The sequence below is a fragment of the Trichechus manatus genome, unplaced genomic scaffold (genome assembly GCF_000243295.1).
Source record: "Trichechus manatus latirostris isolate Lorelei unplaced genomic scaffold, TriManLat1.0 scaffold00048, whole genome shotgun sequence".
In the NCBI taxonomy this organism is placed as follows: Eukaryota; Metazoa; Chordata; class Mammalia; order Sirenia; family Trichechidae; genus Trichechus; species Trichechus manatus.
Window position 1 is genome coordinate 4,885,124 of NW_004443984.1, and position 14,767 is coordinate 4,899,890.

The 14,767-nt window shown below is 39.3% G+C and overlaps 1 protein-coding gene and 1 long non-coding RNA gene across 3 annotated transcripts in view; both read right to left on the reverse strand.

Annotated features, from left to right (window-relative positions):
* Positions 1-2,526, reverse strand: part of LOC111820724 (uncharacterized) — a 58,374-nt gene extending 55,848 nt beyond the window's left edge. Inside the window, exons 1-2 of one of the 2 annotated variants that reach the window (XR_002824250.1) lie at positions 2,413-2,511; positions 137-200 (exon numbers count right to left, since the gene is read on the reverse strand). This is a non-coding gene — a long non-coding RNA (uncharacterized LOC111820724). Of the gene's footprint in view, positions 1-136; positions 201-2,412 lie in introns of both variants that reach the window. The other variant, XR_002824251.1, reaches the window with a different exon arrangement.
* Positions 2,527-8,659: 6,133 nt separating this feature from the next.
* The window catches only part of CLIC4 (chloride intracellular channel 4), a 94,574-nt gene continuing 88,466 nt past the window's right edge, over positions 8,660-14,767 (reverse strand). Inside the window, exons 5-6 of the mRNA XM_004377103.2 lie at positions 13,120-13,301; positions 8,660-12,144 (exon numbers count right to left, since the gene is read on the reverse strand). Of these exons, the coding sequence (XP_004377160.1) occupies positions 11,980-12,144; positions 13,120-13,301 (347 nt within the window). The 3' untranslated portion in view covers positions 8,660-11,979. The remainder of the gene's footprint in view (positions 12,145-13,119; positions 13,302-14,767) is intronic.

Sequence of the window (14,767 nt, forward strand, 5' to 3'; positions counted from 1 at the left end):
AAAAAACCTTTTAGAAATAGTCTCCTGTCGATTTTCGCAGTGGAAAGCCATCATTCCCTTTCAGAGCTGGCACAGAGTAGGCTTAATAAATATTCTAGGAAACGAACGAATAGCACTCTTGTGAATGGGTTCTCACCTTCTGCTTTTATTGCCTGGTTATTTGTGTTTACATCTCTTCTCCCTCGCCACCCTGAAAGTTCCTGAAAGGCAGAAATCACGCGCGTCTTTGTTTGGTCACATCTTCTAGCCCGTGGCTTACACCCAGCAGGTGTTCAGCTGTGGAATTGTTGAGCGAATGGGGCATCCTATAGAGTCAACGGTGTGTCTATTTTTCAACATGAGATAAAGATTCTGGATGCCAAGGATTATTTGTTAAACCCACTCCTTAAGTCCTTAAATTCATCTAGAGAACTCCCTGAAAGCCAAGGAGAATCATGATATCAGGATCAAGACTTGGTTCTCCAGGCAACTCTGCCCCTACTTGGTGGCTATCACATATTTATGCCAAATCCACTGTCTAGTCCTGAGAGCACTGTTCTAGGAGTCCCCGCTTTGCAACTAGCTGTGGAGCCTTGGGCAAGTCACTCACCATTAGTTCCTTCGTCAGTGAGACAAGGGGGCTAGGTTGTTTTCAGCGTGATGTCACCATGATCTCTAAAATGCCTCTGATAATGAATGTCAGTTTGGAATATCATGTTGAAAGGTAACTGTAGAACATTGCAGAACTTTAATTTAAAAAAAAAAAATCTCTATTGATAATCAAATCAATACTGAGCACCTGGGAGAGAGGAGCCAGTGATTTGGGCTCCACTTTATTCACATTTTTGTCTTTTTCTCTGATCAAGAAAAAAACTAAATTATAATAAGCAACTTCCAGACTTTACCAAGGACCACAGAATTTTGGAAGGATCTGTAGAGATTAGAAGCAATTCCTCTGCAGTAAACTATTTAACAGAATGAGATAAAAATCGCTTGAGTAAATGTGTTTCCAATTAAGGAAGGGCGTGGAGCGGGATCTGGGCTTTTCTTCCTCTCCTGCCCCTTCCACGGTTGGGAAACCTCGGGTTCGTCCAGCTTATTGTGAGCTCTGCAGACAGCAGGGGGCTGAGCGGCCATCTCTAAGCCAAGGACGTGGCTCTCCCTGGCCTTCCAGAATCACCTTTCACCAAACAGGACCCCTCCTCATTTACACATAAAACGGGGTAACAACGCACTCAAAGCCTAGTATTGGAACCGTTTAGTTTCGCTTCTGTCGCCCCCAAGGATCCCTGGAGATGCAGTGATTAAGAGCTTGGCTGCTAACCTAATGGTCTTCGGTTCGAACCCACCAGAGCCACCAGCCGCTCATGGGAGAAAGATGTGGCAGTACGCTTCTGTAAAGATTACAGCCTTGGAAACTCTAAGGGGCAGTTCTACTCTGTCCTATTGGGTCGCTACGAGTCCGAATCGACTCGACAGCAATGGGTGGTTCTGCCGCCCCCACTTGACGTGGTGCAGCCCTGAATCTCCCGAGCTTCCAGTAGAAAAGTCCACTTGGGGAGCTCCAGGCTACTGCACTGCTGGGGGCAGAAATCAACCTCCCTGGACCCCCACTTCAGCCCCTCCCAATACAGGGAAGGTGACAGCTTCCAACCCAGGAGCCAGATGGCCTGTGTGACCTTGAGCAAATTGTTTGACCTCTCTGTGCTTAGGTTTCCTTATCTAAATGGAGATAACAGTCCCTACCTGGTGAGTTTGTTGAGAAGATTAAGATTAGAAACATTAAAAATATTAACGAAAACTATCATTATTTGGCTAAGGAAATCAGAGAGGGTACACTTGAAGAAATTGAGGTACATCCATTTCCTATCTTATAAGAAACGGGATCAGAAATGTGTCGCTGGCTTTCCCTTTTTACCGCCCAAAAATGCCCCAGCGCCAGCTTTCCCTACGTGAGGGGGAGGATCTTCTGCTGGTCTTGGGGCCGAGGGGGAGGAAGTTCCCCGTTGGAACTGTGGACCGTTTCCCTAGAGATAGTCAACTCGCTTAGGTCTGAGGGCAGAGGTCACCTCTTCCGAGGAGCTTTCCCTGCCTTTCGTACAGAAGCAGCCCTGCAACCCTTGGCAGCATGCTTTTCGGTGTTATTTCCAGGTGGCATTTGATGTTTCTCAAGATGGTCTGCTTTGCGTGTGGTTGTCTACCTGTGTGGGCTCCTGAAGAGCCGGGAGCTTGCCCGACGTGCTCTCCACCACATCCCAGCCCCTGGCACAGGGACGGGCACACAGTAGGCCCTCAGTAAATATCCTTCAGTCACGTGGACATCAGGGGGCCTCTGCGACCCCCGGGGCTGAGGGCGGAAGGGCCAGGAGGAGCCCCCTCGGTACTAACCGCAGCAGAACACCTTGCCCTCCCTCGACCCAACTGCCACCAGACCTGTTAGTTTTGCTTCCAAAGCGCTTCCTCCAGCTGCCTTTTTCGCCGCCGAGGTTTGCAGAAGTGCTAAAGACCTGCAAGAACCCAGTGCACGCTGGGCTCTGCGTCAGATGGCACTGGAGCCAAAGCCCTCGGGCGCCGTGACCTCAAAGCAGGGTCCCGCCAGCCAGAAGGGTGCGATCTGGGGCGGGGGATGGTGGGGAGGGGTGGGGGGACCTGGCTTTGCCTCTGCCCAGGCGGGAGGCGCGGAGGTGTAGATTAGTGGCTGCGTCAGAAAACGTCCGTTCGACACAGGAAGGAGGGAAGGAGGCCGGAGGTGAAGACAACATGCAGCAGCCCTGACAGATCTGATAAAGAGGAAGGAAGCAGACAACGCTGCTGAACCGAGCTGACAGCTCCCCAAACTGACGGAGGTCCTGCAGCTGTCACAGCCTTGTTTGCAGAAGTGGGCCTAAAGGAGGTGAACTGGCGCCCCCTGCTGGTCATTTTAGAACCGCACCCATCTGGTGAACGCGAGCAAGGGCTTTAAGGTCAAGGGCGCCGCTAACACCTCTTCCAGCAGAAGGACTTGTCTGGGCCTGGACCCTCTACTTTCTGCCCCAGAGAAACAACACAAGAATAGATTTGCCTCAGTTGGAGCTCTGCTTACCTGGCAGCCCAGTTACCTTGGCCATCAGAGGTAAGGGAGCAAGTCTATGCTAAAGAGAAAAGCAGAAAACACTTTTAAAGATTACAGGGCACACTCGCACATTGCTACATTCCCTGGCTTCTACTTTTGGCTCTGTGGCTTACTAGCTATGTGACCTTGGGCAAGTGTCTTAACCTCAATTTCCTTATTCATAAAAGGAATACTAATAGTCTCTACCTCATAGGATTGTTAGAGAGACTAAGTGAAGTAATATATGTAAAGTGTTTAGCATAGCTCGTGGCACATAAACACGTTTGTTAAATTAAAACTTAAATTCCTATGAAGGTTATAGACTTGTTGCACTTACTGTAAGTAACTGGTTCCTTATTCTGGGGATTTTCTTGCTATCTATTACTGATTTCTAGTTTAATTCCAAAGGAGCCCTGGTGGTGCAGTGGTTAAGCCCTCAGCTAACTGAAAAGTTGGCAGTTCAAACCCACCAGCCACTCCTCGGGAGACATATGTGGCAGTCTGCTTCCTTGAAGATTTAAGACCTGGGAAACCCTATGGGGAAGTTCTCCCCTGTCCTACAGTATCTATATAAGTCAGAATCGACTCGACGGCAATGGGTCTGGCTTTTTTGGGAGTTTAATTCTACTGTGGTCTGAGAATATATTTTGTATGATTTTAGTTCTTTGAAACTTGTTGAGACTTGTTTTATGGACCAGCATATAATCTGTTTTGCTAAAAGTTCCATGTCCAATGACCATTTTACAGTTGTTGGATATGTTTGCCTTGTTAGATAACGAGTCAATTTTCAACCCAATGTGACAGAGTAGAACTCCCCATGGGGTTTCCTGGGCTATACTCTTTACTGGAGCAGATCAACAGGTCTTTCTCCCTCAGAGCTGCTGGGTGAGTTCAAACTGCCAACCTTTCAGTTAGCAGCTGAGCACTTAACCGTTGTGCCACCAGGGCTCAGTGGATATCTCCATTGCCGTGGAGTCGAATCCGACTCATAACAACCCTATAGGACAGAGTAGAACTGCCCCATAGGGTTTCCAAGCAGCAGCTGGTAGATTCGAACTGCAGACCATTTGGTTAGCAGCTGAGCTCTTAACCACTACTCCACCAGGGCTCCTTAGTGGGTATAGTGTTCTATATATGTCAATTTGATGGAGCCCTGGTAGCAGAGTGGTTAAGACCCTTGGCTGCTAACCAAAAGGTAGGCAGTTTCAATCTACCAGCTGCTCCTTGGAAACCCTATGGGGCAGTTCTACTCTGTCCTGTAAGGTCACTATGAGTCAGAGTTGACTCGATGGCAATGGGTTTGGTTTTTTTTGTTTTATATGTCAGTTAGGTTAAATTGGTTAATTGTGTTATTCAAATCTGCTATATGCTTATTGGTTTGTTAGTTTTGCTTGTTTGTTTTTTCCTGCTGTTCTGTTGGTTAGTATGTATTTGTCCATTTCTCCTTTAGCTTGGTCAGCTTTTGCTTTATGTATTTAAAGCTATGTTATTAGATGCATAGAAAATTAGGACTGTTCTATCTTGCTAGGAAGTAAACCTTTTATCATTACAAAATGTCCTTTATCTCTAGTAATACTTGTTGCCTTAAAGCCTACTTTCTATGATGTATATTCCATCTGCTTTCTTTTGTTTACTGTGTCAATGGATTAACTCTATTCCACCCTTTAATTCCAACCTTTCTGTGTCCGTAAATTCTGTTGTAAATAGTTGTGATTTTTTTTTCCAGTTTGACGCTCTTTCACTTTAATTGGATAGGTTAATCCATCACATTTAACATAATTCCTAATATAGTCTGGTTTATAGCTAACCTATTGCTACTCTTTCAGTTTGTCCTAGCCTTTTTTCCACTTTGTATTATTTAGATTTTTAAAAATTCCATTTCCTCCCTTGAATCTTAGATTTTGGGCGATTTATTCTTATAAAGATTTTAGTATTTACCCTAGAGATTGCAATATTCATCCTTGATTTCTTTGTCTTTTTTATATTAGTACTTTTACTACTTCCCGAATAAAGGATTTTAGAAGTATTTAACTCCACTTCTTTCCATCCTTGTTACATAAATGTTAATATATATTTGTTATAATTTACTTCTGCATTTCTTATAAATCTTCAAGACATTATTTTTATTGTTTAAATAATCAATGTTCTTTTGTATTTGCTACATATTTACCCTTTCCAGTGCTACAGTTCTATTCTATCTGGAGTCATTTTCCTTCAGGCTCAAGTACTTTATCTCTTAAAGCACAGGTCTTCTCTCAGCTTTTGTCGGTCCAAAAATGCCTTTATTTTGCCTTTACTTTTGAGGCTATTTCCACCAAGTACAAAATCCTAGACTTTTGTTTTGTTTCCCCAGCACTTTAAAGATTCTGGCTTCCAAAGTTTCTGCTGAAGTCTGCCATTAATTTTATTGCTGCTCCTTTAAAAGTTATGTTACTTTTCTCTGGCTAGTTTTGAAATTTTGTCTTTCAGCAGTTTGACCATGGTATTTTTAGGTGTGGTTTCTTTGTTTTTATTCTACCTGGAGTTTGCTGAGCTTCATGAATCTGAGTCATTAGTTTTGGAAAATTCTGAGCTATTATCTCATTAAATATTGCTTCTGTCTCATCTCTGGAACTTGAATTACTCATGTCTTTAGACTGTGTCTCACTTGTCTCTTATGCTCTATTCTTGTTTTTTGTTTTTGCATTCTTTTTACTCTTTGTGCTGTGCTTCAACTTGGATATTCTCTATTGACTTCAAACAGTAATTCTGTCTTCTGCTGGGCCTATTCTGCTTAAGTCCATCCAATCTAATTAATTTCAGGTATTTGTTTAGTTTTTAAAAAATAACTTTATTGAGGTATAATTTACATACTATAAAATCCACCAATTGATAGAATTGTGCAATCAACAGCACAATTCATGTTTACTTTGGACATTTAAATTGAATTTATTCAAACACAAAGAAGGAAACTCATATCACTAACTTTGCCAATCAACCTGTCAATACACTGATTATCAAAACCTTTAGCAAGGCAAAATTGCCCCCTTCTAATTTTTTTATTGAGATATAATTTACATACCATAAAGTTCACCCTTTTAAAGTATACAAGTCAGTGATTTTCAGTATATTCCACAAAGTTGTGCAGCCAGCCCCACTAATTCCAGAACATTTTCACCACCCCAAAAAGAAACCTCAGTTCCATTAGCAATCACTCCCCATTCTTTTCTACCTCCAGCCCCTGGCAATCGCTATTTTGTCTCTACAGATTTGCCTATTCTGGACATTTCATATAAATGGAATCATATGTGACCTTTTGTGTCTGGCTTCTTTCACTTAACATAATGTGTTCAAGGTTCATCCATGTTGTAACATGTATCAGTACTTCATTTTATTTGTTGAATAGTATTCCATTGTATGAGTATACCACATTTTGTTTATTTATCAGTTGATGAATTATTTAGGTTGTCTCCACTCTATTATGAATAATGCTGCTATGGACATTTATATACAAGATGTTGTTTAGACATTAGTTTTCACTTCTCGAGTATAAACCTAGGAGTGGAACTGCTGGGTCATAAGGCAGCTCTATGCTTAAAGATTTGAGGAACTGCCAAACTGCTTTTCAAAGTGGCTGCACCATTTTGCATTCCCAGCAGCCATCTATGAGCCTTTCAATTTGTCCACATCCTTGCCAACATCTGTTACTTTATTTTTTATAGTCATCTTAGTGGATGCAAAGTGATACCTCATTGTAGTTTTGATTTGCATTCCTCTGTAGGGTTGCTATGAGTCAGAATCGACTCTATGGCTACGGGTTTGGGTTTTTTTTGAATGACTAATTATGTTGAGCATTTTTAATATGCTTATTGGTCATTTGTATATCTCCTTTGGAGAAATGTCTATTCAAATCCTTTGCCTGTTTTTTAATTGGGCTTATCGTTGAGTTCAAATAATTTGTTTATATATTCTGGGCACTAAATCTTTATCCACAACCCGTTTTTATAATATTTCTATCACCCCAAAAAGACCCCTCATGCCTGTCTGCAGTTAATCCCCATTCCCACCCCCAGCCCCAAGCAACCAAGCTGCTTTCTGTGTGTTTGGGGCAGGCTCCTCCCTCTAATAAAATGTTGTCTCCTAAGTATTGTGAGATTGTGGATTTCACTCTGCTTTTCAGAAGCCCTGGGCTTAGCTTCCAGCATGCCATGTGCAGCTCTGGAGTTCAGCAAATGTCCTGTAAGAAAACCAGTCATGTTTGGGGTGCCTCAAGTTTCCAGTTTGCCCTATAACCAAAAGCCTTTTCTGTTTTCCAGTAGAGCCCCTCTCATGGACCAAACCCAACCCCCAGCATGGGCCCTAATATTAGCAAATGCTTTCCTGGGAGAAAATGGCTAGAGCATCAGCTTACCTCAGAAGGGCTTCCCCGCCCTCTGAAATTCCAATTTGTTTAGTCCTTATTGCTTCCTTATTGCTGGTGTTTAAAAATACTATTTTGGTGTTCTAATCTAGCCTTTTCTGGTTGTCGCGGCAGGAGTGTTGTGTTGCTGTGACCTACTATATCCTACCCATCAATTATTGCAAGCTTTTAATAAGTCTTGTTATCTTGTCAGGCCAGTTCCCTTTCTCCCCACCCTGCCACCCCCAGACATATCTTAGCTATATGGGGCATAACTCTTCCATATGAATTTTTAGACTCCTTTTACCTAGTTCCCCACCCACCAAAAAATCCATTGGATTTTGCTGGAAATATATTGAATTTATAAATTATTTGGGGCAGAAGTGAAATCCTTATGCTTTTGAGTTCTCTCTCTATTAACATGGTATGCCTAACCATTGAGCAGATCTTCTATTAGGTTCTTCAATAATATTCTTTAATTTTCTCCATAAACGCATTGCACACTTTTTGTTAGATTTGTTCTAAATACCTTATAATTTAGGATCTTTTTAATCTTTTAAAGCACTTGTTACTTCTTAGAATATGTTCATGTTATAAATTTTTAATGGCTCAAGCAAGTATACATTAACAATCTCCCACCCTTTTTCCTCAGTCACCCAGTTTTCCTGCCCCAGAAGTAACTAATTTCTTTAGTAAGTCTTTAATGTGGTTAATATTAGTATATAGTAATATACCAATTTTGTTCCTCAATTTTGTGTCCAGCAGAATTCTCTTATTTCTAATGATTTGTAGGTTATTCTCTATTTTTTTTATGTATATAAGTCATCTGAAAATAGCAACTGTTTTGTCATTCTTTATTCCTTTTCCTAGTCTTACTGCATTGGCTAGGGTGTCTCTAATAAAGTAGCTGTGGAAAGTAGCTTGATAGCTGTGATAGAGGGCAATCCAGTCTTATTCCTGACTTTAATGAGAGGGCTTCTGTCTTCATGTACAACATTTGCTGTAGATTCTTGGCAGACACCTTTATCCAAGTTAAAAAAAAAGTTACCTCTGGTCCTATTTTGCTAAGAAAGAGTATCATGAAAGTGTTTATCAGATTCTTTTTCTGCACCTGTTGAGATGATCATATGGTTTTTCCCCCTTTAATCTATTAAACATGCTGAATCCTCCACTTGCAGGGGGAAAAAAAAGGTAGTCTCAAATAAAACACGTTTATCCCAAGTTGATATTTATTTTCATGAAGGGGGAAAAAGAAGAACCTTTATGATACTGAAAATATAGTTTTTTAATACAACAGCTGCCAGCAATATACTGGTGTATAATGTTCCGGAGAGATAAAAGAAAATATGAGCATTCTGGCTTGGGGAGTTGAAAACTTCTTCCATGATAAAAATATAAATTTGGTGGCTCCAACCTTAAGAATTTAAAACAGTGGAATAAAAAAAGTCCATATAGTTACTAATGAATGCTTCTCTCTCTTTGAATCATATACTGATTAAAATCAGTGTAAGAAACTGGTTAAGCAATAAACTTAATGAAACATGTATCAAAATGTGCATGGAAAAATACATTTCTATTTCCTCTCATTTTTACTTTGTAGTATTTTCTAAATGGATGTTTTTAGATGCACAGAAATACAAGCTATCTACATGAACTGCAGAGATTCAAAACACAATAGAAGTAAAGTAAAAATGCCTAAATTCTAGAATTTATCAACTTAGTATAAGAATAAATGTCAGAAATCTCTTAATTTTATACAGATTGCTCAAGGATTTAAAAATAAATCTTACAAGCCAAAGTTACTGTGAAATAAGACCTTATTTAAATTCTATCACAAGTTAAAATACTAATAAAAGAAGATAACAGAACTGCATAAAAAATTTTCACTGACATAAAAAAGGGGGGAAGGGATTATGTCAACAGAAACAGTAGAGACCTTTCCTTGGAGAGTAGTAGGACCTTCCATACAGACTCTAATCTCTTCACTGAAGTGGAACAAAAGGGGTTCAAATATTTGAAGGGAAAAATGATTTGGTAGTTGTAGAAACAATATCAGATGATTTCCATTATGTCAAGTACACTACATGAATCACCATGAACTTTAATGTCCCAAATTTCCCAAGGTTTTCAGCTGTGATCTTCCCACAAATATATGATGAAGTAAAAGCATGTTGCAGGATCATCCTTTTTCCTAGCTTTTGGCCATTTCCCAATCTCAATTTCATTTGACTATCTTCCCTGATAATGTAATAAAATCTATCTTTCTACAGATAAAAATAATTCTGCCTTGGTCAAAATCACATAGAACAGCCAAGTGTGACAATCAGTACAAATGCCTTCCTTGACAATCCAGACAGTCAAGTGTACTTAAAAAAAAATACTTAAAAAAAAAAAAACAATGAAAAGAATAGACATCCAAAGTGAAAATAACTTCACAGCTGAGTTTCAGAATGTGTTTTTCATCACTGTATTTTGAGGAATGTAGCTCTTTCCTCCATTTGCCCTCCACTTTGCACCACTTAGTCCACCATTCACCAGAAAGAACAGATAGCCCTTCTCTTGAATCTTTTTCACACTATGAGGCAAGGTTTCATGTCACCTGAATGCCAAGTTACCACTATTTTAAAAGTTAAGTGAAAAGTGATGATTCCTGCCTCTGTGCTGGTGCAGATATAACACTCTCACCCACCGAAGCTGCTGAAATGTAATTCCTTAATAATCTGCTTGATATACCTGACAGCATTTCTTCCTGAAATAAGATAAATCACTGTCCAATATTTAATTAGAGAAAGATGGGTGTCAGAACTTTTGATCAGCAGTAAGGAGTTCTAAGAAAAGAAAGACAAAGGAATCTCCTTGAACCAAATGGATACAATAAGAGCTTTTCTTATCTTTCTATACCAAACTAATTACTGATAGGTAAAAAATGCAGTATGCTTATAAAAGTCAGGCTGCTTCCATAAAGCCAGTGCTTACTAAATGTTAGCATATAAAAGGGGGAAAACATTGCCATTTCAAAGCAAAATACTTAAAATTTCCAAAAACAGCCTATGAGAAATAGCACTTCTTAAACAAGTCAGGTATAAAAATTTACCAAAAATGTATCATAGTCACAACCACAGTCTTTGGAGTAGTACTTAGAAAATCTATTAAAAAATAAAAATGAATAAATACATAGAAACTTTTGTTTATTTTCACCAAGTTTGTCCTCCCCTATTAGAACACAAATAATTCCTGGTTTAGGACTTCCAATTTAAATAAACAGAAATATGCAGAGTGCTACTCCTCAACACAGCTGTGGAAAAATTTAACTCATAGAAGTGCACTGATTGAGATTAGGCAAAATTGTAGAAAATACACACTCATCATAACTACAGTTTAGTTCAAAAGGTGTGAACAACCCTCTATCCAAAGTCTAACATTAAATGGGGGTGGAATGGAAAAGTTGGTGATCTCTGTATTTTACCTTACATTTAGTACAGGATGGGTAATGCACTCTTTAGATTAACTATCTACATTAAATATGCTTTAGAAGCAAAACCTTAGTTTATATCTTGAACAAGTCCACTCTACATTCCTTAGGTTAATTTCTTTAAGTGTTAATATTTACGTTACTAATCATTGTACTGCTATAGCTAAATCAACTAAATATTAGTTTATGTAGTGACACTCAAAAGATCTACAAGCAGCAAAAGTCTATGCTTATCTAAAAAGGAGCTTTAACAATTAAAACAAAATGGAAAAAAGCAATAATGGTCCAAATGAATGGCACTGGGTAAAATACATATACCAAACAACAGATTTAGACAGAGTGGATCAGGTGCCCTCAGCTTCTCTTAGAAGGATAAGATCTTGAGAACTTTTAGCTTATACATAGTGTCAGATCTTAAAATTGGTATAAAGGATAGATGCTTCCAGGCAAAAATAAAAATCCATCTACAAAGCAAAACACCAAAATCTGTAGTGACTTTTCGTAAAAGGCTCTCTTTTCTGGTGGTAGTACATATCCAGGATAGACTAAATTGAAACAGCATATTTCTGATACAGTAGCAATCCTTTCATATACTCTTACTAAATATTATAAAATTCCAAAAATACATAAATATTCCTTGTACCATGCATTATGCACCAGTTTGGGGCGGACTGATGAAGTCATGGCTACTATTTTAACAGTTAAACATTGCACCTCAGAAGTCCTGCCAGGAATACACAGTGAATGGACATATGGTAAGGGCTCCAGAAAGATGGCAAACTACCTCTAAACTGCAAAGTTTGTGACGGAGTGTCCAAATTAGAGGAGAGGAGGAAATGGGTAGGGAAGGTAGGCAGGGCAAGGGAATTTTAAAATACTGCTTAGGAGTGTATATTTTAAGATAGCTACTATACCTTGTCTATCCCTTTATCCTAATCTTGAATAACTGCATGTTCATACAAAATAAAATTTCTACTTTATAGGAAGAGGAGCAGTCTGTTAGGAAAAGCATATTCTGTTAGGGGAAGATGTGAAGACATCTCTACTTTCAGTGCTACTTTACTTAGTAAGTCTTTTGGCTACATCACTATATGCTATTTCAACCTCCTTATCACTGGGACAAGTATTGGTGAACTCATCCCTACTATAAGCATTAGTTAAGTATCTCCAGATGCCAGTCATTCCTTTCGGAATATCAAAGTTGCGATATTTTTTGGCCACCACCTGAAAAACAAGGAGATCAAAAGTTAACAGAGTTATTTTCCATTTCTTGTATATCAGACATATCCATTATTTTAGAGCAAATTATTAATTCTGGAAATCTTTTTTGAGAATTGCTTCTATTTGGAAAGAAGCCTGCTATCTTCGTTCTAACTAGAGGTTTAAATAATGACCAGGACTGCAAGCCACACCAGGGATGGAGGAGTGTGACAGTGATTGCAAATGCCTTTCCTGGACATCCAGCCAGCCAGCCAAGTGTAATCACTGGATAAATACTTCTTAAAACACACATACTATTTTAGACCTCTGTTTTTCTTACCTTAGACCTTTACTACACAACTAGTATTTATTACTATTCTATTTACCAGTGTGCCTAGCACAGTCTCACATAATAAATGCTCGATAAAAATTTTTTTGCCTTGACTAGAAAAAGCTGGATGATCACAGAACAGAATGTGACAATGTAAGTAAGTCAGTGTATCAAATTCCAACTCAAAGTTATCTGTTACATCTTTGAATTTTTATGCAGTCACGGAAAAAAATAATTTCTCTTCCTCATATACCTCAATTTATAAGACACAATTTTCTACTTAACTAACCCTAGGGTGTTTCAACTCTTGTCTAAGCATTGTTAACTCACACTATTTAGGGGTTCCTAGTCAAATATCATAAGGAGCCCTGGAGGTACAAACGGTTAAGCGTTTGGCTGCTAACTGAAAGGCTGGCGGTTCAAACACACCCAGTGGTTCTGCAGGAGAAAGACTTGGCAATCTGCTTCCATAAAGATTACAGCCAAGAAAACGGGCAGTTCTACTCTGTCACACTGGGTAGCTATGAGTTGAAATTGGCTGGATGGCACCTAACAACAACAGTCAAATATCACACCATTAGAAAAGTTTTAAGCATAAATGAAGTGCTATCTTAGTAGAAAGACTATTAGGTCTAATGGCAATTTGACACCACATCCAACAGGCCTACCTTGACAATGTGCAGTTTGGGCAGCAGGTTGCAATCAGCTAATGTCATTTCATTGCCATCCAGAAATTTACGTGTGGAAAACTTAATGTCTTCCATACTATTCTCATCAATTTCATCGGGGAGGGGAGAATTCAGATATTCATCCAGTTTCTGCAGTGTTTTCAAGAGACCCCTCTCCAATGCTGAAAGAAAGATGAGAGTGCTGTAAGAAGGGAACTACGTAAACCTCAAAGTAAAAGCATTACTTTTTCATTTGAAACTGTTTATCAAATGCTTGCTCTGATACTAGGCACTATAAAACAAGACAGATGAAGGTTTCTGTTCTCCTGAAGCTTATTTGCATTGGGGGGTGAAGGTGGTGGAGCAGGGAATGAGACAGACAAATTTATTCAGGTCAACACAGAAATAAGCATGATAGTTTCAGATAGTGGCATCTGTAAAAAACTTGTTAATAACCAAATGTCCCACACGTGAACACATATGGCCCAATACAGTGATGTTTAAACTGGAAAATGGGTGAAAAGAAGCAAACCTATTAAATCTAGGGGAAGAGAATCTTGCAGAGACAGAGATTCTTGCCCTCAATTTTAAATCATGCTCCACCAAGAATATTTAGCACCAAGAATGTATTAAGAAACTCCAATATAAACAATCTAAGCAGAAAACTTTATACTTCAAAGGGTTTCTTTCTGGAGTTCTTACACTATCTTGTAATAAACAAGAAGCACAGAATAGCACAGGAAAAACACAGAGGTCAGATTACAGCAGTTCAGTTTCTCATACTGAAATGGGGGTCCCTTTAGCCAAACAGCCGAAACCCTGGTGGCATAGTGGTTAAGTGCTACAGCTGCTAACCAAAGAGTCGGCAGTTTGAATCCACCAGGTGCTCCTTGGAAACTCTATGGGACAGTTCTACTCTGTCCTATAGGGTCGCTATGAGTCGGAAACAGATTTTTTAGCCAAATAGATTAAGATGTCATGATTGTTATAACTCAGAGAGAAGTGCGACAGAGCCACCACTGTGTATGTGGAAAGTCAAAGTTAGTGACCCTTAGCAGAGAGGAAGTGGGAATGTCATTAGAAAGGAATGATCAATACAGAATAACAACAGACAGATCCTCTATTCTCCCTTTTTATCCTTTACCTTACCAACCCACCTTCACTCCCACCTCCAAAATAGAGTAACTCAAACTGCTAATTACAGTACTTGGCCATAAAAAAAAGTTGATTCCATGAGGTGACTCTATATAGTTACAAGTCGGAATAAAGAATGCTGTTGGGTCCTTTAAGGAAAAAGGCAAAGTTGTAGAAGTTGCATACCAGATATTTCACCAGCAACTTAAGTATGTCTTACAAGTCAGTACCTCTTCTTCTAAATTGTTCCTACCCACTTATCCCTTGTTCCCTTCATGGCAGTCCAGGAAACAGATGATAGACTTGGCTAGGTAAAGGGCTGGAGGCAGAAAAAGGACTGAATGGATTTTACAGAGGTACTTAGGAAATAAAACCAACAGAGCTTAGAAACCAAGGGAATATGGAAAAATGGGAATACATGTATTCAACAAAATAAAAATTGAGCCCCTACTAAGTACCAAGTATTGCTCTAAGCACTGTTAAGTTGACTACTAAATAAAACATTAAAGGTTCC